Raw genomic sequence first — 19,712 nt, 5'->3', positions numbered from 1 at the left:
GACAAACTATGTACAGGCCAGATGTGTGTTTGTCTGTCTGTCAGTCTGTGTGTGTGTCTGTGTGAAAGAGAGAGTGAGTGAGAGACAGAGAGAGCGATTGGAGACTAAGGGAATCGATGGAGTCATGGCTGTGTCACTGTAGCTAGCCAGTTCTAGCCGCTGTGCTACTTGTGGCAGTGATAGAAACCAAAATACAGTACATTCGACATGACATCTGAAGGACATGACAGGCTGCTAATAAAGTGCTACATAGAGCAATAAGGACCCCTTTACTCCTCAGCTTGTTAAACCCAGGATGACAAGCCGTAGCTTGCCTTTGAAGAATGCCATGTGTGTCTCAGATGATGAATAAGCCAAAGAATCGCTCATTAAAAAGCAGGTCAGATTCTCAGATAATTGCATACAGTGCTTTATTCTTTCTGCTCTAAAACACAGGCAGGAGGAGAAGAGAGTGACTCCATGCACTCTGTCATTAGGGCTAGGAATTGCCAGGGACCTCACAATACGATATTATCATGACACTTACAGTTGAAGTCGGAAGTTTACATACACCTTAGCCAAATCCATTTAAACTCAGTTTTTCACAATTCCTGACATTTAATCCTAGTAAAAAATTCCCTGTTTTAGGTCAGTTAGGATTACCACTTTATTTTAAGAATATGAAATGTCAGAATAATAGTAGAGTGAATTATTTATTTCAGCTAATATTTCTTTCATCACATTCCCAGTGGGTCAGAAGTTTACACACACTCAATTAGTATTTGGTAGCATTGCCTTTAAACTGTCTTTTTTATGGCGGTTTTGGAGCAGTGGCTTCTTCCTTGCTGAGCGGTCTTTCGATTATATCGATATAGGACTCGTTCTACTGTGGAAATAGATACTTTAGTACCTGTTTCCTCCAGCATCTTCACAAGGTCCTTTGCTGTTGTTCTGGGATTGATTTGCACTTTTCGCACCAAAGTATGTTCATCATTTTTCTGAGGTCTTGGCTGATTTATTTAGATTTTTCCATGATGAGGCACTGAGTTTGAAGGTAGGCCTTGAAATATATCCACAGGTACACCTCCAAAACTATAGTTTGTTAACAAGAAATTTGTGGAGTGGTTGAAAAATGAGTTTTAATGGCTCCAACCTAAGTGTATGTAAAGTTCTGTATTGGTTTTTCCCCATCACTACATTCCCAGTTGGTTCTTTGTCCTACACCAGCAAAGTGGTACTCTTGAACTCCAGGAGATGATGCACGATCCCGAAGCTCACTTTACACTGTGTCATTTCTCTCCACCATACAGTCATCTGACGAATGAGAGACATTCAGGCAGTAATTCATATCAGCTAGTTGACAGTGTGAGCTGCAGCATATTGAATGATCCCATCCTGTCTTCTTGTGTCTGTAGTGTAAAACACTGTCTGGGATCTGTGACCACATCATCTCGCTGTCCTCTGATTCGCTGGTGTCCCAGTCAGCCCATCTGGAGGTTGTGCACCTGACCAACATCATGCCCAGCGAGGGCCTGGTGAGTACTAAGACTACACTATAGACGCCTTCAATCATACCTCCGCAGGAGCTGAACCAGGACTCTGTCAGGATAGTTCTGTGACAGAGCAAACAGGCTAACTTTACTTGTTTGTAATGTCATACCAAGATATGAAGTGTACGTCTCATCATTATAACTACATTATTCTCCTTTTTAGTTGAATACAGTCTACCCTCTCTCCTCTCATTTAGGGAATGTACATCAAATCTACATATGACGGCCTTCATGTCATCACTGGGACCACTGAGAACGTAAGTCTACTTCCTGGACCATGTGTCCCTGTAGTAAAACAATTGTTTTACTTTAAACAGTCTCTGCTAACCATACCAACTCTTGCACCCATAACTTTGTTATTCTGTTTTACCATTGGCCTGCTCGTTTTCCACATGAGCCTATTGTAGTCCTGTAATGACCCGCATCTCTGGTTGGGGCTCTGGGGTAACTGTTCAATTAGTGCAGCAAATAGTGAACCCCTAATTATCATCTGGGTGTTTAATTGGGGTTGGCAACTGAGGAGGGATGACACAGGCTTACAGATGGCAGCATGGCACAGAGAACCACAGCTCTTCCATTCAGCAACACGTTCAAAGCATGACTGGGATGTTGTGGACCCTCTGGAGGAGATGGAGAGGGAATGGGTGCTGTGACTGACAGTTCATTAATCATTTCCGAGCCCCTGAAGAAGGAAAATAGTTACTATTAGTGATATTGTACAATGTGTGAAGTCGTACTACCATGGTATGAAGGGAGGAGGTATAGAGGCCGGTGATGTTTGATTCTCTGCCAAGTGATGTGACTCCTTTCAATTGCTGCTAAATGGTGGCTGAGATCAACACTCTTTAGACTTACTGGACATTTTGGGGGAAAACACAATTTATCTATCTTATAAAGCTGTGCCAAGGAAGCCTGTCCTTGCAGATCTGGGCCCATATCCACAAAGCATCTCAGAGTAGAACATTGGTCTTAAGTGCTTAGAATAGAGACATTTCACTCCTAAAAATAAAAGCTATGCATGAAGCCTCTTTAGTCATAAGAGTCCCACCTAGTTGACAGATATTTAGGAGACCTCATGAGCGCTCCTAATCAGTTAAAAGAGTTACCAGCAGGTGTCAATGGTTCCTGCACCATGTACACTCTCTTTGGAGTTGTTAAAATAATGATTTGATGTTTGGATCTTGATCAACACATAAATAATCTCTACATGCAACACTATCTCTTGTGCTTTTAACAATGGTTTCACATGGGGCCTATTTCACGATATACCTGTAATGTAGGATCTTAATTTAATCACTCTTTTGTTTCTGAGAATTTTCCTGCATTTCAAATTGTAGGGTATTCAAGGTTTAAAAACGATTCTAAAGTTTGTTATTTACACTTTAAAATGACACTCTTGATTATCCCTAACGAAAAATGTATCAACCCTTACCAAAAAAATCCATTAATTATAATCTACATCATTATTTTCCTTCTGCAGTAAACTCTCTCAAATTAAGATCCTAATTCTGTAAATATGTATAACCACTAGGCTCGATGATTTTATTACCTACAGCATGTTATTTCAAGTTGTCTCTTTGGAGCGCAACATCATGTTGTTAAAAACGATGCCTAAATTGGGCTTGCCTATAAGTTCGGCAGTTGAAAGCATCTAGCTGGCTTATGTTACCTTTGATTGTGTTGATGAAAATAATAGACCTTTCAAATGTTGTATGCAATGTTGTTTGCAACATTATTGGCAAATGACTTGATGCCTACTGTGCCGAAGTGATTTAGAGTTGTTAAACGGGAGTGATGAGTGTGTTGATATAACGGTAATGTTGTCAAAATTCAGCTATTATAAAAAATGTAAATAAAGGTTATGGTTGCCAACATATTAGGCAATCATTAAGAGTAGACAAAGTGATTGTGTCAGGCAAAAATGATATGAAATGTTTTACCATTGCAACATTTGATGTACAGTCACAGTCACCGTGGTTATCTGAAGCGTGCTATAGAGTTCACAGTTGGTGAAGCCTCATCATGATTGGTTATTCCCCATTATTTGCAACAATATTAATGCGCGTCATCACTATCTTTCCTTTGCGGTACCTCAAACTGTCATGATTACCATCTGAGACAAACTTTTATGAGTTGATTTTTACTCCTGGCTCAGAGTTTGTCTGGGCAGTGAATTAACATCAAATCTAAACCCCATTTTGACCTGGGAGTTTTGTGTGTGTTTTAAAACAGGTTTTTAACAGGATTCCTAGGACCTTTTCTGAGGTACTTTGTGGATGCAGGCCCTGTTTGTACTTTAGCCAACTCCTTTGTTCTGTTCATTATCATGCCATAGATGTTGTCCTAGGCATGACAATGAAGTCAGAGGAGTTGGGCCAAAGCACTATATAGCCTATACCATAAAGAAAGGTCTCTAATAACCATTATATTTGAATGTAATTGCTATGATGGCTATGTGTCCTAACCTCTACTTATCCTACTTGAATGCTGATAATTGACAACCCCCTTGCATGGCTCTGTCTGTCACTGTCTCTGCAGTCTCCAGCTGACCAGTGCAAGAAGATCCATGCAGGAGACGAGGTTATTCAGGTCAACCACCAGACAGTGGTGAGTCCAGACTGAATGTTCCACTGTAAAGCACTGAGTACAGCTCTGAGTACTGCACTGTCATTTGGTCCTACAGGATCTCTCTCAGGGTCTGGGGGAAAGACACTCTGTTCAGTCTGGGTCAGGAAAGGTCAGCCATCATGAATGAGAAACGGGTGCTTTCCTAGACTCTGTACTCCTCCAGCCCAGCCTGTCTGGGCACAAAACGCTTTGTCTTTGGAAGCCAAGAACAAGGTGCTTATTTAGTGCTGCCTAGTACCTAATTAGTCCTCAATTAATCATTTAGTATCTGGTAGTTCAGGGGCGTTGTACTCGTAAAAATACAGGGGACTGGTTAGTCATTCATTGATAATGAGCTTTTAGTTCCCAATGTAACCAAGTTCGTTCAATTAACCCACAGGGGGTTGACAGCAGTGGGCAATCCATTTATTCTGATCTGGGCCGGTATCCACAAAGCCTCTCAGAGTAGGAGTGCTGATCTAGGATCTAGTTTTGCCTTTGAGATCATAATGAATACTATTATATTGACAGATGGGGACCTGATCCTACATCAGCACTAACCCTAACCCTGAGACGCTTAGTGGATACGGGTCCTGATCTCACTTTAAACAGCAAAGTTCAGTGGGGGACACAGTCAAATCACTCCTCTATATTCACCAACAGATACCCTATTTATGGTTATTCTACATCAGGGGTTCCCAAACTTTTTCACTCAGCCCCCTTTCTAGCATTGGTGAACATCCCGCGCCCCACGTCTATTTCTATGGGCACAAGCACTGTTTATGCCACAAACTGTTCACAATCCACTCGTTGGCGGAGAGAAAACCATTGTTCTACATCAATTTTATCTACATAAATGTTTTCTCCGCATTCATTCCAATACTATTTTTGCCAGAAGTACACATTTGTTTATCCTCATTGTAATATTTGTTTGGGACTGTGGCCTATTTGCTTTCCCAACATTGTGTACACCTGTACCATGCTAACCCATTATTTTTTTATTTCTACTTTGCACATTCTTCCATTGCAAAACTACCATTCCAGTATTTTACTTGCTATATTGTATTTACTTTGCCATCTTGGCCTTTTTTGCCTTTACCTCCCTTCTCACCTCATTTGCTCACATTGTATATAGACCTGTTTATACTGCATTATTGACTGTATGTTTGTTTTTACTCCATGTGTAACTCTGTGTCGTTTTATCTGTCGAACTGCTTTGCTTTATCTTGGCCAGGTCGCAATTGTAAATGAGAACTTGTTCTCAACTTGCCTACCTGGTTAAATAAAGGTAAAATAAAATAAATAAATAAAACTCTGAACACACATGTACAGTACCTACCCCCAAGCCATAAGACTGCCGAACAGTTAATCAAATGGCTACCCAGACTATTTACATTGACCCCCTTCTTTTTGCACTGACTCTTTTGCACTTGCTCTATACACACTCACTTGACCCCACCCACACACTCACACATACTATACTGACACTCCAACACACACACACACACACACATACATGCACGCACACGCACGCACGCACACACGCACACACACACGCACACTCACACACACACACACACACACATGGACACACTTTCACACTCTTCACATACGCTGCTGCTACTCTGTTTATTATCTATTATGATTGCCTAGTCATTTTTACCCCTACCTACATGTACATATTACCTCAATTATCTCAACTACCTCATACACATTGACTCGATACCGGGGCTCCTTGTATATATCCTCGTTATTGTTACTTTATTGTGTTAATATTTAAAAATATATATTTTGCTCGTAAGTAAGCATTTAACAGTAAAGTCTGCACCCGTTGTATTCTGCATGTGACATATAAATTTGATTTGATTTGATCCATTGGCAGCTTTAGATGGACAACAATGGCCGCTTTAGAGGTGTCACCTTGCATTGCGTGAGGTCTGTGTTTGTTTCTACTTGTTGTTGCTATAGAGGCTCCCTTGGCCCATCTACAGTGTATTCGGAAAGTATTCAGACCCCTTCACTTTTTCTACATTTTGTTACGTTACAGCCTTATTCTAAAATTGATTAAATAAAATTGTTCCTCCACACAATACCCATAATGACAAAGCGAAAACAGGTTTTCAGAATTTTTTGCTAATTAATAGAAAAATAAAACATCTAAACCTTATTTACATAAGTATTCAGACCCTTTGTTATGAGACTCGGAATTGAGCTCAGGTGCGTCCTGTTTCCATTGATCATCCTTGAGGTGTTTCTACAACTTGATTGGAGTCAACCTGTGGTAAATTCAATTGATTGTACATTATTTGGAAAGGCGCACACCTGTCTATATAAGTTCCCACAGTTAACAGTGCATGTTAGAGCAAAAACCAAGCCATGAGGTGGAAGGAATTGTCCGTAGAGAGGCCAGAGGCCTCCATCATTCTTATATCAAAGTTTTGAACCACTAAGGTCAGGGAGGTGACCAAAAACCCGATGGTCACTGACAGAGCTCCAGAGTTCCTCTTTGGAGATGGGAGAACCTTCTAGAAGGACATCTCTGCAGCACTCTACCAATCAGGCCTTTATGGCCAGATGGAAGCCACTCCTCAATAAAAGGCACATGACAGCCCGCTTGGAGTTTGCCAAAAGGCACCTAAAGGGCTCTCAGACTATGAGAAACAAGATTCTCTGGTCTGATGAAACCAAAATGTACTCTTTGGCCTGAATGTCAAGCGTCACGTCTGGAGGAAACCAGGCAACTCTCCTCACCTGGCCAGTGCCATCCCTACGGTGAAGCATGGTGGTGGTAGCATCATGCTGTGGAGATGTTTTTCATCGGCAGGGACAGGGAGACTAGTCAGGATCGAGGGAAAGATGAACTGAGCAAAGTACAGAGAGATCCTTGATGAAAACCTGCTCCAGAGCGCTCAGGACCTCAGACTAGGGCTAAGGTTCACCTTCCAACGGGACAACGACCATAAGTACACAGCCAAGACAACACAGGAGTGGCTTCGCGACAAGACTCTGAATGTCCTTGAGTGGCCCAGCCAGAGCCCGGACTTGACCCCGATCGAGCATCTCTGGAGAGACCTGAAAATAACATTGAAGTTGGAAGTTTACATACACCTTAGCCAAATACATTTAAACTCAGTTTTTCACAATTCCTGACATTTAATCCTAGTAAAAGGTCCCTGTCTGAAGTCAGTTAGGATCACCACTTTATTTTAAGAATGTGAAATGTCAGAATAATAGTAGAGTGAATGATTTATTTCAGCTTTTATTTATTTCATGACATTCCCAGTGGGTCAGAAGTTTACATACACTCAATTAGTATTTGGTAGCATTGCCTTTAAATTGTTTACCTTGAGTCAAACATTTTGGGTAGCCTTCCACAAGCTCCCCACAATAAGTTGGGTGAATTTTGGCTCATTCCTCCTGACAGAGCTGGTGTAACTGAGTCAGGTTTGTAGGCCTCCTTGCTAGCATGTGCTTTTTCAGTTCTGCCCACAAATTTTCTACGGGATTGAGGTCAGAGTTTTGTGATGGCCACTTCAATACCTTGACTTTGTTGTCCTTAAGCCATTTTGCCACAACTTTTGAAATATGCTTGGGGTCATTGTCCATTTGGAATACCCATTTGCGACCAAGCTTTAACTTTCTGACTGATGTCTTGAGATGTTGCTTCAATATATCCACATAATCTTCCTGCCTCATGATGCCATCTATTTTGTGAAGTGCACCAGTCCCTCCTGCAGCAAAGCACCCCCACAACATGATGCTGCCACCCCCGTGCTTCACGTTTAGGATGGTATTCTTCGGCTTGCAAGCCTCCCCCTTTTTCCTCCAAACATAATGATGGTCATTTTGACCAAACAGTTATATTTTTGTTTCATCAGGCCAGAGGACATTTCTCCAAAAGTACGATCTTTGTCCCCATGTGCAGTTGCAAACTGTAGTCTGGCTCTTTTTATGGTGGTTTTGGAGCAGTGGCTTCTTCCTTGCTGAGTGGCCTTTCAGGTTATGTCGACATAGGGCTCGTTTTACTGTGGATACAGGTACTTTTGTACCTGTTTCCTCCAGCATTTTCACAAGGTCCTTTGCTGTTGTTCTGTGATTTATTGGCACTTTTCGCACCATAGTACGTTCATCTCTAGGAGACAGAATGCGTCTCCTTCCTGGTATGACGGCTGCGTAGTCCCATGGTGTTTATACTTGCGTACCATTGTTTGTACAGATGAATGTGGTACCTTGGAAATTGCTCCCAAGGATGAACCAGACTTGTGGAGGTCTACAATTTATTTTTTGATGTCTTGGCTAATTTCTTTTTTAAATTGTATTTCTTTTTTTTATCCCCTTTATCCCCTTTTCTCCCCAATTTCGTGGTATCCATTTGTTAGTAGTTACTATCTTGTCTCATCGCTACAACTCCCGTACGGGCTCAGGAGAGACAAAGGTCGAAAGCCATGCATCCTCCGAAACACAATCCAACCAAGCTGCACTGCTTCTAAACACAGTTCGCATCCAACCCGGAAGCTAGCCGCACCAATGTGTCGGAAACACCATGCACCTGGCGACCTGGTTAGCATGCACTGTGCCCGGCCTGCCACAGGAGTCGCTAGTGCGCGATGAGACAAGGATATCCTTACCGGCCAAACCCTCCCTAACCCGGACGACGCTAGGGCAGTTGTGCGTCGCCCCACGGACCTCCCGGTCTCGGCCGGCTGCGACAGAGCCTGGGCGCGAACCCAGAGTCTCTGGTGGCACTGCTAGCACTGCGATGCAGTGCTTGGCTGATTTCTTTTGATTTACCCATGATGTCAAGCAAAGAGGTACTGAGTTTGAAGGTAGGCCTCGAAGTCCATCCACAGGTACAAGTCCAATTGACTCAAATGATGTAAATTAGCCTCTCAGAAGCTTCTAAAGCCATGACATCATTTTCTGAAATTTTCAAAGCTGTTTAAAGGCACAGTCAACTTAGTGTATGTAAACTTCTGATCCACTGGAATTGTGAGTTATAAGTGAAATAATCTGTCTGTAAACAATTGTTGGAAAAATTATTTGTGTCATGCACAAAGTAGATGTCCTAACCGACTTGCCAAAACTATAGTTTGTTAACAGTAAATTTGTGGATTGGTTGAAAAATTAGTTTTAATGACTCCAACCTAAGTGTATGTAAACTTCTGACTTCAACTGTAGCTGTGCAGCGACGCTCCCCATCCAACCTGACAGAGCTTGAGCAGAAGAATGGGAGAAACTCTCCAAATACAGGTGTGCAAAGCCTGTAGCTTCATACCCAAGAAGACTCAACGCTGTAATCACTGGCAAAGGTGCTTCAACAAAGTACTGAGTAAAAGGTCTGAATAATTATGTAAATGTAATAAAGTTTTTTATTTTTTAATACATTTGCAATCATTTAAAAACAGCTACTATAATCAATGGACTGGGAGGACTGGGGTTATTGCTGTAAATGATTTAGGTTTGTGTCACCATGGTGGATGCATTAATCAGGTCACTTGTGATGTTGTCGTACTGAGCAGGGGCAGTGTCCTAGCTCGGTAGGGGACAATTTGTAGTAGGCCTAATTTCACATTTGTGATGTATATTTAAATAAAAAGGGCACTATAGCTCCTCCTGCCCAAACAAAGACATACTAACAAGGTGTGGTTGCAGTAGTCTGTTTTACTGCAGAATACAAAACAACTAGATTACCAATCAACCAATCACAGAGATTACACATTTTATGACATGATGCTGTGTTCAGAAACATGAGACAGTGGATGTGCCAATGAACTGTCATATGCCTGGGTGAACCTCCAATAGAAGGTTGCAACTGACACACCAGGGGGCCAGAGACTAGCTAGCTTATTACATGCTAGTGTGATCTGCCACTGCAGTTTCCTGTAAGCACAGAAGCTGGTGTGAACACAGAGACAGTGTCTCGGACAAACAGAAATGCGTGTGTGTGTGTGTAGAGGGATCTGTTGGTCTTTTTATAGTTTGACTATGTCGCCATGCCAGTCCCTGAGTTGAATAATGTAACCTGTTTACAGATAAGTTACATTATTAACATTGGCACTCTACAGTGCACGGGGGAGTTGAGGGGAACTGAACAAAGGAAAGAGGAAGAGAGAGAGGTGCTCTGCTCAGCGTAGCATAGAGAGCGAGGGAGGAAGGGAGAGAAGGAGGGAGGGGGACGTGACCTGCTTTCTCTGCTCCCCTGCCTCTACTGGAGCCTGCCTGGGAGCACACTGCCATCAGCAGAACCAAGCTCACTGTAGCACAGCTGCACACTGTCTGTCTGCTGTGGGACAGAGCCCAGTTGAGCATGGTGCTGATGCTTTGTGAAGCATTATAGGTCGGCACGAGGTGCAACACTATCTGTTAAACATTGTATAACGTTGTATAACGTTGTAACAACAGATAGGACAGAATTCTGAAAATTGTTATGTTCGGTCAAGAAAGGAAATAATTGGAACAATATTTTGTCTGCATTGTACGAACACTTCCCAGCACATACTGTTTAGCTAACAGTTTTTGTACCAGACGCCATTATTTTCCAAGCACTGTAATTTGTGGGAATGGACTGTAGGCTATTGGAATGATAGTGCAGTTGTTTTCATTGTCATTATCTCCGGCGTCACTATCTCAGACATGGTTTGTAGAGGAGATGTTCAAAACTTCAGTAACTAGCTACGACAATTTACTAGTTCATGATTGGTTGAGTATTTCATCAGCCTTACTGAGTGTGTTGTATTGTCTCTCTCCACTATGGCATATTTGTGCAGGTGGGTTGGCAGCTGAAGAACCTGGTGAACGCCCTCAGAGAAGACCCCAACGGAGTCATCCTCACGCTGAAGAAGAGACCTCAGAACACTCTCACATCTGCCCCTGCCCTGCTCAAGAATGTACGGTGGAAACCCCTTGCACTCCAGGTAATTGTGTTATGATGTGATATTGAGAATGAGGTTCCTATATGTGTTTGGATATCTGTTTAGGATTCCTTCTGGTAGATAATAATATTGTTTTTTCACCAATTCACCTGGGAGCTGTGTAATTTGAGCGATAAGAAACATAGCGCTCATTATTGATAATGACCAACGGCTTAGTAGTTCCTTATGGGGGCTGCATTGTGAATAGATGAGATTATGATACATGATGAATTTAAGGGTAATTATCTGCAAGTTGTACCCCATACCTGGCCACCCTTTAATTGAATTCTAATGGATTATTTGGAGCATCAGTGAATGGAGTTAGTGAATCTATTGTGCTGCTCAGTGTGGATGGAGTGCAGACAGTACAGTATGTGGGACTGGCTGGGGGAAACAGGGACTGCCTGATGAGGAGGAACAAAGACAGAACACTAGCTGGGGAGGATGATGGTTAGAGGGGGGTTGGGGGTTTACATCATAACTGCCTGGATGTTTTTTTCTTCGGGAGCCCTGGACTGCGTGAGAGCTATTTTTAGCTCTGCACTAAGCTCACTCATTTTCATGCTGCATGGGTTGCCTTGATGACGCCCAGGAACGTTTCTGTGGTTACGTGTCTTTGGCATCTGCAGTGAAATCAGTTAATGTGTTCAGATAATCAGCACCTTATCCTCATGTCTCAACATGTGAAGCCAGAATGTTTGCTTCTGTATGGGGTGTGTAGATAAGCACTGAAGTATCAAGGCGAGACCCAAATGCAGACACAGGAGGCAGATGGTTGGGGTCTTACAATGTTTATTAATCGAAAGGGGTAGGCAAGAGAATGGTCGTGGACAGGCAAAAGGTCAAAACCAGATCAGAGTCCATGAGGTACAGAGTGGCAGACAGGCTCGTGGTCAAGGCAGGCAGAATGGTCAGGCAGGCGGGTACAAAGTCCAGAAACAGGCAAGGCTCAAAACCGGGAGGACTAGAAAAGGGAGACTGTAAAAAGCAGGAGAACGGGAAAACCGCTGGATGACTTGGAAAGACATACAATACGAACTGGCACAGAGAGACAGGAAACACAGGGATAAATACACTGGTGAAAATAAGCGACACCTGGAAGGGGTGGAGACAATCACAAGGACAGGTGAAACAGATCAGGACGTGACAGAAGTCATGTCAGGGAAATAATTATGTATTGATTATTTGGCATGGTGGCATGTTTTTCAGTTTGAAATAAACAGGGTTCTGCTTGAGTTATGCTTAATTATTGTGGCTGAAAAGAATTGGAGAAAGAAAAGAGTATTGGATTGCCCTCCATGGAGGATATTGGGGTGATTCCTCTTCTTTTTTTTTGCCATAATTTTGGGGATTCTCATGAACCTTTATCAATAGAAAGGTCCTTTGAAGGAACTATTGTTGACATATTTTTGACCTTTGTATATTAAAGCATAATTGAGGAATAAATAATTTAAGTTATTTACTCCATAATGTTTCATCTGTAGGTGCTACAAGCAAAAGTTGGTGTCATATGAAGCTTTACTGCTTGCTCTGTAATATGAGTAGTATTTAGATTTTTACAACACATTTACATTTATTAATATTGAAAATATAAAAATGGATATTGAAAAATATAAACATGTGCAATGCCTTCAGAAAGTATTTACACCCCTTGACTTTTTCCACATATAGTTGTGTTACAGCCTGATTCAAAAATGTTTTTAAATTGAGATTTTGGGTCACTGGCCTACATACAATACCCCATAATGTCAAAATGAAATTATGTTTTTAGACATTTTTACAAATTAATTAAAAATTAAACGCTGAAATGTCTAGAGTCAATAAGTATTTAGCCCCTTCAGGGCAAGCCTAAATAAGTTCAGGAGTAAAAATGTGCTTAACAAATCACATAAGTTGCATGGACTAACTCTGAGTGCAATAATAATGTTTAATGTGATTTTTGAGTGACTACCTCATCTCTGTACTCCACACATACAATTATCTGTAAGGTCCCTCAGTCAGGCAGTGAATTTCAAACACAGAATCAACCACAAAGACCAGGGAGGATTTCCAATGCCTCGCAAAGAAGGGCATGTATTGGTAGATGGGTAAAAAAAAGCATATTGAATATCCTTTGAGCATGGGAAAGTTATTAATTACACTTTGGATGGTGTATCAATACACCCAGTCACTACAAAGATACAGGCATTCCTCCTAACTCAGTTGCCGGAGAGGAAGGAATCTGCTCTGGAATTTCACCAGGCCAATGGTGACATTAAAACAGTTACAGAGTTTAATGGCTGTGATAGGAGAAAACTAAGTATGGATCAGTGGCGAAGAAATAAATAAAGTGTGATGCATGCCAGCAAAGCCACTACACAACACTAAACAATACATTAATTGCACTATAACGGTGACAAACGGTACCCACAAACTGTTAGGGCCTACATAAAGCTGTCCTGAAAAAAGTCACAACATTTTACCACTGCTACACCTGGATATCAGCAGAGTCTTGTCTGGCAGTGAAACAGTTAGTTCAGCTTCATTTACTGCCTTTAAAAAAAACATACAGTAGCTGATATGGCTGACTTGCTTAAATAAATGTGGTTTCTAATGACAATTGAGATGTACAAACTATGGCATAAGGGGACGACAAGTGGATAAGAGGCTATCTGTAATTTCGATTAAGACATTAATGTGCGAGCTAGGACAGACGTAGTCAATAGCACTTTTGAAATGTACGGTGACAGAATTCAGAACATGGGCTATTCTTATAGTGTTCCCCCCGTACACCAAGTCAGAACCGTAGGAAAAATAAAGGGGGCATATAAGCAGACAATGAAAGCTCTTACAATATTCAATGATTACATTTCATAAACAGCTTATAGGCTACATGTGCACCACCAAGTCAGAACAGTAGGTGAAATTAGAGGGGTAAATAGACCAAATTATTAGGGTGAGGCACATGGGCTACTAAATCTTACTACACAACATACACTTAGTATGACTTTCTTAGCTCCAGTAGACATATCTCCCTGGCATATTACATAATTTATGCAGCAGCATACAATAGATTTTAGAACTCACCTTGTTGTGCTCTGCTCACTTGAACAGGAAGGTGGCACGGAGGCCCTTTGTGGGAACATTTTGTGAGTCTGGCATTCTCTGGATTTATGGTGCTTTCAAAACAACTGGGTACTCTGAAAAAAACCAAGGTCGAATCCAGTCGGAGCTCGTTTATTCCCGATTTCCCAGTTGTCTTGAACTCACTGAAGTCAAGTTTTTGCAGTTCCGAGTTAACAGTTGTTTTGAGCACCGCACAAATCATGCTTCATTGACAGCATGGCCAATGTTGAATGTTTATCATTTTAAACTTGGAAAAGAGCTCCTTAATCCCAGATTTGGGACCACACATCCACTGTCACTGATTCCTTCTAAACCACTCTTTGTTGAATTTGCGATTTCTAACTTGTTGTGACCTTGAGCTTTTTTGGATGGACACTTCTAATGTAACTCTATGGCAGCACCAAAGGGGCTTGAATTTTCGAGGTCTAACCATAGACTTGGCGGTGACATAGTGTCCCCATGAGTGACAGAACACTGAGCCAATCACGGCGCAACGCTACGTATTTTCTGCTGGCTTGCCCCACCACCACAGAAAGCACTGAGCTGGGTTTGAAACACCTGCATTTTCAGCTGCCTTACTCAAGTAAACAAAAAAGAGACCATGTTTGCATACGGCTTTATTTACTCAATGATATATATATATTTTTTAACATTGTTTGCAAACTGATATGTGACACATATTAATGCCAAAACAACATGCAAAACACGCAAAAAATGTGGGGCTCAAAACAGGTGGTACTGCTCACCTGCCCTGAATGACGTGTCGCCACTGGGATGGATCAAAAACATTGTAGTTACTTCACAATCCTAACCTAATTGACAGAGTGAAAAGAAGAAAGCGTGCACACAATACAAATATTCCAAAACATGCATCCTGTTTGCAACAAGGAACTAAATTACAAGTGCAAAAAATTTATGAAAGAACTTAACGTTATGTCCTTAATACAAAGCTTTGGGGCAAATCCAATGTTTGAGGCAAATCCAAAACAACATATCACTGAGTACCACTCTTCATATTTTCAAGCATGGTGGTGGCTGTATCATGTTATGGGTATGCTTGTCATTGGACTAGGGAGTTTTTTGGGATAAAAAGAAATGCAATAGAGCTAAGCGCAGGCAAAATCCTAGAGGAAAACCTCGTTCAGTCTGCTTTCCAGTAGAGGCCAAATATACACTGGAGTTGCTTACCAAGACAACATTGAATGTTCCTGAGTGGCCTAGTTACAGTTTTGACTTAAATCGGCTTGGAAATCTTGAAAAGACGTTATAATGGCTGTCTAGCAATGAACTTAAGAGAGTTTGAAGTATTATTTTAAGAATAATGTGCAAATATTGTACAATCCAGATGTGCAAAGCTCTTAGAGACTTAACCAGAAAGACTCCCAGCTGTAATCACTGCCAAAGGTGATTCTAAAATGTATTGACTCAGGGGTGTCAATCTGTATTTCATTTTCAATAGATTTGTAAAAAATCTAAAAACATGTTTTCACTTTGTCATTTTGGGGTGTTGAGTGTAGATGGGTGAGAAAAAATATAAATTGTATCCACTTTGAATTTAGGCTGTAACACAACAAAATGTGGAATAAGCCAAGAGGTATGAATACTTTCTGAAGGCACTGAAAGTATAGCATTTTTGATTTGGCTCATTTTTCAATATATTGTTGAACATAATATACTTTATGAGCATATCAAAGTTCCAGAGTAGAATCTTTGCTACTTTTAGAGTTATGATCCGATTTGTAAGCATTAGTTTCAAGTTCCTTGGTGTTCACATCACCAACAAACTATCATCCAAGCACACTAAGACAGTTGTGAAGAGGGCACGACAACACCTTTTCCCCCTTAGGAGACTGAAAAGATTAGGTATGGGTCCCCAGATCCTCAGAAAGTTATACAGCTGCATCATCGAGATCATCCTGACTGGTTGCATCACCGCTAGTTATGGTAACTGCTCAGTAAGGCGCTACAAAGGGTAGTGAGTACGGCCCAGTACATCACTGGGGCTAAGCTTCCTGCCATCCAGGACCTATATACTAGGCGGTGTCAGAGGAAAGCCCCCAAAAAAGTCATAGTCTGTTTTCTCTGCTACCGCATGACAAGTGGTAGCGGAGCGCCAAGTCTAGGACCAAAAGGCTCCTTAACAGCTTCTACCCCCAAGCCATAAGACTGCTGAATAATTAACCAAATGGTCACCGGATTATTTACATTGACACCCCCCTCCCCATTAGTTTTTTACACTACTGCTACTCGCTGTTTATTATCTATGCATCGTCACTTCACCCCTACCTACATGTACAAATGACCTCGACTAACCTGAACACCCACACATTTACTCGGTACCGGTACCCCCTATATATAGCCTCGCTACTGTTATTTTATTGTGTTACTTTTTATTTTATTTTTTACTTTAGTTCATTTGGTAAATATTTTCTTAACTCTTTCTTGAACTGCACTGTTGGTTAAGGGCTTTGTAAGTAAGCATTTCACGGTAAGGTCTACACGCTGTATTCAGGGTGCATGTGACAAATAAGGTTTGATTTGATTTGATCTGTGATGTCAAACTCCAAATAAGGGCATATACGTCACAGAGTTTGCCCCAGGAGAGCGCACATGCACAGGTGTTACCCATCTCCGCGGTTTTTACCCATCTCCACTGTTGTTGCAGTCACATAACATAATTATATAAAATATTTGCAATTGTTTTGGGTGGAAAAGTTCCTTACTCAAAAAATTGCTCATTTGGCTGTACACTTTCAATAAAACAAAGAATTTGTCCACAATTCAAGGTTTTCTCAATCACTCTTTGACTGATAATTGAGCAGAGCTAGCAGTGCACAAAGACACATCACGAGTCACGTGACCCATTTTTTCAGCTTTCTAGTTCTAGACTGCAGGGAAAGAGAGGAGGAGAAGACAAACTCCACCTAATGTATGGAATCACTTGGGATTGTTTTTATTTTAGGTAAACTTCCCCTTTAAGTGGGTTAAAATCTTCCTGGACAAAGTGTGTATGGAGGGACATTTCTTTATTCATATAAAAATTCTCCATGTGGTCTATATTAAAAGGCACTTCAATTGAATATAACTCTCTTTTAAAATTCAATATTGGGGCACCATTTCTACTTAAAATATCAAAGGAAGCAAAAGGCACTCATTTTGTGGAACGACCCAGCATCTACAGATGAAATATTATGTAGTCTTCAATTAATCCAACTTCAATTAATTATTTCTCAATTATTCTTAAAGAAACAATCCTTCCTCCAAAGGACCCTTCTATGGATAACATTTCTGGAAATTCCCACAATTCATGGTCATTTTTTGTTCTAGTTTCGTGAGGAATCAGGCATTGTTGTCTTACAGGTAACACAAACAAATACACACAAAGGTAACCAATCAGCCACAAACACTGTTTGGTTAATGAAGCACCTCAGAGTTAAATGACAGCATGTCGGGTGGCTGTAGGAGCCATTGACATGTGGTACGAACACTGTTAGGGTGACTTTGTCTCCCAGGACTGTTTATGATGGATGTTTCAGTCAGAAAGAGTCAAACCACGTCAGCTCAACACTGCTTGGAGAAAGGGTAGGCATGTTCTATTATTAAATCAACTCTTTACGAATCATATGATGACAGAGAAGCATGTGGAAAATCCAGGTAGTAGAGGACAAATGTAATGTGAGATGAATTTGAAATGAGTCTTCAGTGAACTCCTATCAAGCACACAGTGTTTCCCATAGTGAATAAGTCAATGAAGATTGAACCTAGCCATCTGTTCATCCAGTATACAGCAGTGGTTCCCAAACTGTGGGGCGTGAGGGGTCGGAACTCAGTCTGGCTTTCAACTTACTCTTGAAAGTTGTAGTAGTAGAATGCACAAGGTACAATTTCGAAATTGGGTAGTGCATCATCAGTTTTCCTCTTGTCATGTCAGCCATTGCATACCTTAGAGAGCTATTTATAACTTGTCAGAAATTTCCAGGTCACCTAACCCATGTCAGCTAATGTTTTTTAGCTAGATTTTTTAGCACATAGAACTTGCTCTAATGTTTTAGTCACTCAAATATTTGAGTCAAGCTTCCAATTGGCTCATTCATCCCCCCTCCTCTCCCCTGTAACTATTCTTCAGGTTGTTGCTGTAAATGAAAATGTGTTCTCAGTCAACTTACCTGGTTAAATAAGGGTTAAAATAACAATTGAAATGAAAATATCACACAAATACACATTAGACATGGCAAAATTTATAGAATGCAAGATTTTCTCCACCAACAAGAGGGGTGTAAACAATGCTTGTGCCCATAGAAATAGACATGGCGCACACATGCAGGATGGGCGCGGGATGTTCCCCAATGCTGGAAGGGGGGCCTGAGTGAAAAAGTTTGAGAACCCCTAATATACAGGAGAACCCTCAGCTGCCGTGGTCAGACTGATAGGACACAGACATAGTGAGAGGACTACCAGCTTTAATCATTATTTTGTACGGTAGTGTCTTTTTATCTCTTGTTTTGTTTATTGACCCATTCCTAACCCACTACTTCATATTAAATTATTTTTGTTTTATCTTCCTTTGGTCTGAGAGACATGAACAATCTTAACAGTTGGGGTATTTTCTTTTGACAGCACTGAGCCAACACATTTCTGCCATCTTTTTTACTTTTCTTGTAGAAATGTATTAATAATGAAGAAGAACATAAAATGGATTCTATTTTGATTTTCTTGTAGAACGGTATTTATTATTAATTACAGAAGTCCTGTAGAAGGAGTGAGCTCTAGATGTTCTGAAGCCTCCATTTTATGGGCTTAGTCATAAAGATTTGTCATTTAACTTTTAAAATCTATTATCTTTTATTGTGGCATAGGTTTTCATCTAATTGTAAAAAAAATCACTTCAAAGGGCTCCTTTACTAGGCTACCCGTGCATGTTAATTCACTCGCAACATACACTACATGGCCAAAAGTATGTGGACACGCCTTGAAATTAGTGGATTGAATATTTCAGCCACACCCGTTGCTGACATGTATATAAAATCAAGCACACAGCCATGCAATTTCCATAGACAAACATTGTCAGTAAAATGGCCTTTACTGAAGAGCTCATTGACTTTCAACCTGGCACTGTCATAGGATGCCACCTTTCCAACATGTCCATCAAATTTCTGTCCTGCTATAGCTGCCCCGGTCAACAGTGCTGTTATTGTGAAGTGGAAACGTCTAGAAGCAACAACGGCTCAGCTGCAAAGTGGTAGGCCACACAAGCTCACAGAACGGGACCGTCGAGTGCTGAAGTGCGTAGCACGTAAATATCATCGGTCCTCGGTTGCAACACTCACTACCAGTGGTGGAAAAAGTATCCAATTATTATAAAACTAAAGATACCTTAATAGAAAATGACTCAAGTAAAAGTGATAGTCACCCAGCAAAATACTACTTGAGTAAAAGTCTAAAAGTAATTGGTTTTAAATATACTTAAGTATCAAAAGTAAATGTAATTGCTAAAATATACTAAAGTATCAAAAGTAAAAGTTTAAATCATTTCACATTCTTTATATTAAGCAAAGCAGAG

The 19,712-nt window shown here is 40.9% G+C and overlaps 1 protein-coding gene across 1 annotated transcript in view; it reads left to right on the top strand.

Moving 5' to 3' along the window:
* LOC109892603 (connector enhancer of kinase suppressor of ras 2) overlaps window positions 1–19,712 on the top strand; it is a 70,892-nt gene that overhangs the window by 19,842 nt on the left and 31,338 nt on the right. Inside the window, exons 6-9 of the mRNA XM_031826525.1 lie at window positions 1,395–1,514; window positions 1,727–1,786; window positions 4,068–4,136; window positions 10,904–11,050. Coding sequence (XP_031682385.1) covers window positions 1,395–1,514; window positions 1,727–1,786; window positions 4,068–4,136; window positions 10,904–11,050 — 396 coding nt within the window. The remainder of the gene's footprint in view (window positions 1–1,394; window positions 1,515–1,726; window positions 1,787–4,067; window positions 4,137–10,903; window positions 11,051–19,712) is intronic.

This window comes from Oncorhynchus kisutch, linkage group LG6 (assembly GCF_002021735.2).
Source record: "Oncorhynchus kisutch isolate 150728-3 linkage group LG6, Okis_V2, whole genome shotgun sequence".
Lineage (NCBI taxonomy): Eukaryota > Metazoa > Chordata > Actinopteri > Salmoniformes > Salmonidae > Oncorhynchus > Oncorhynchus kisutch.
This window is presented reverse-complemented; position numbering and strand designations above follow the sequence as displayed.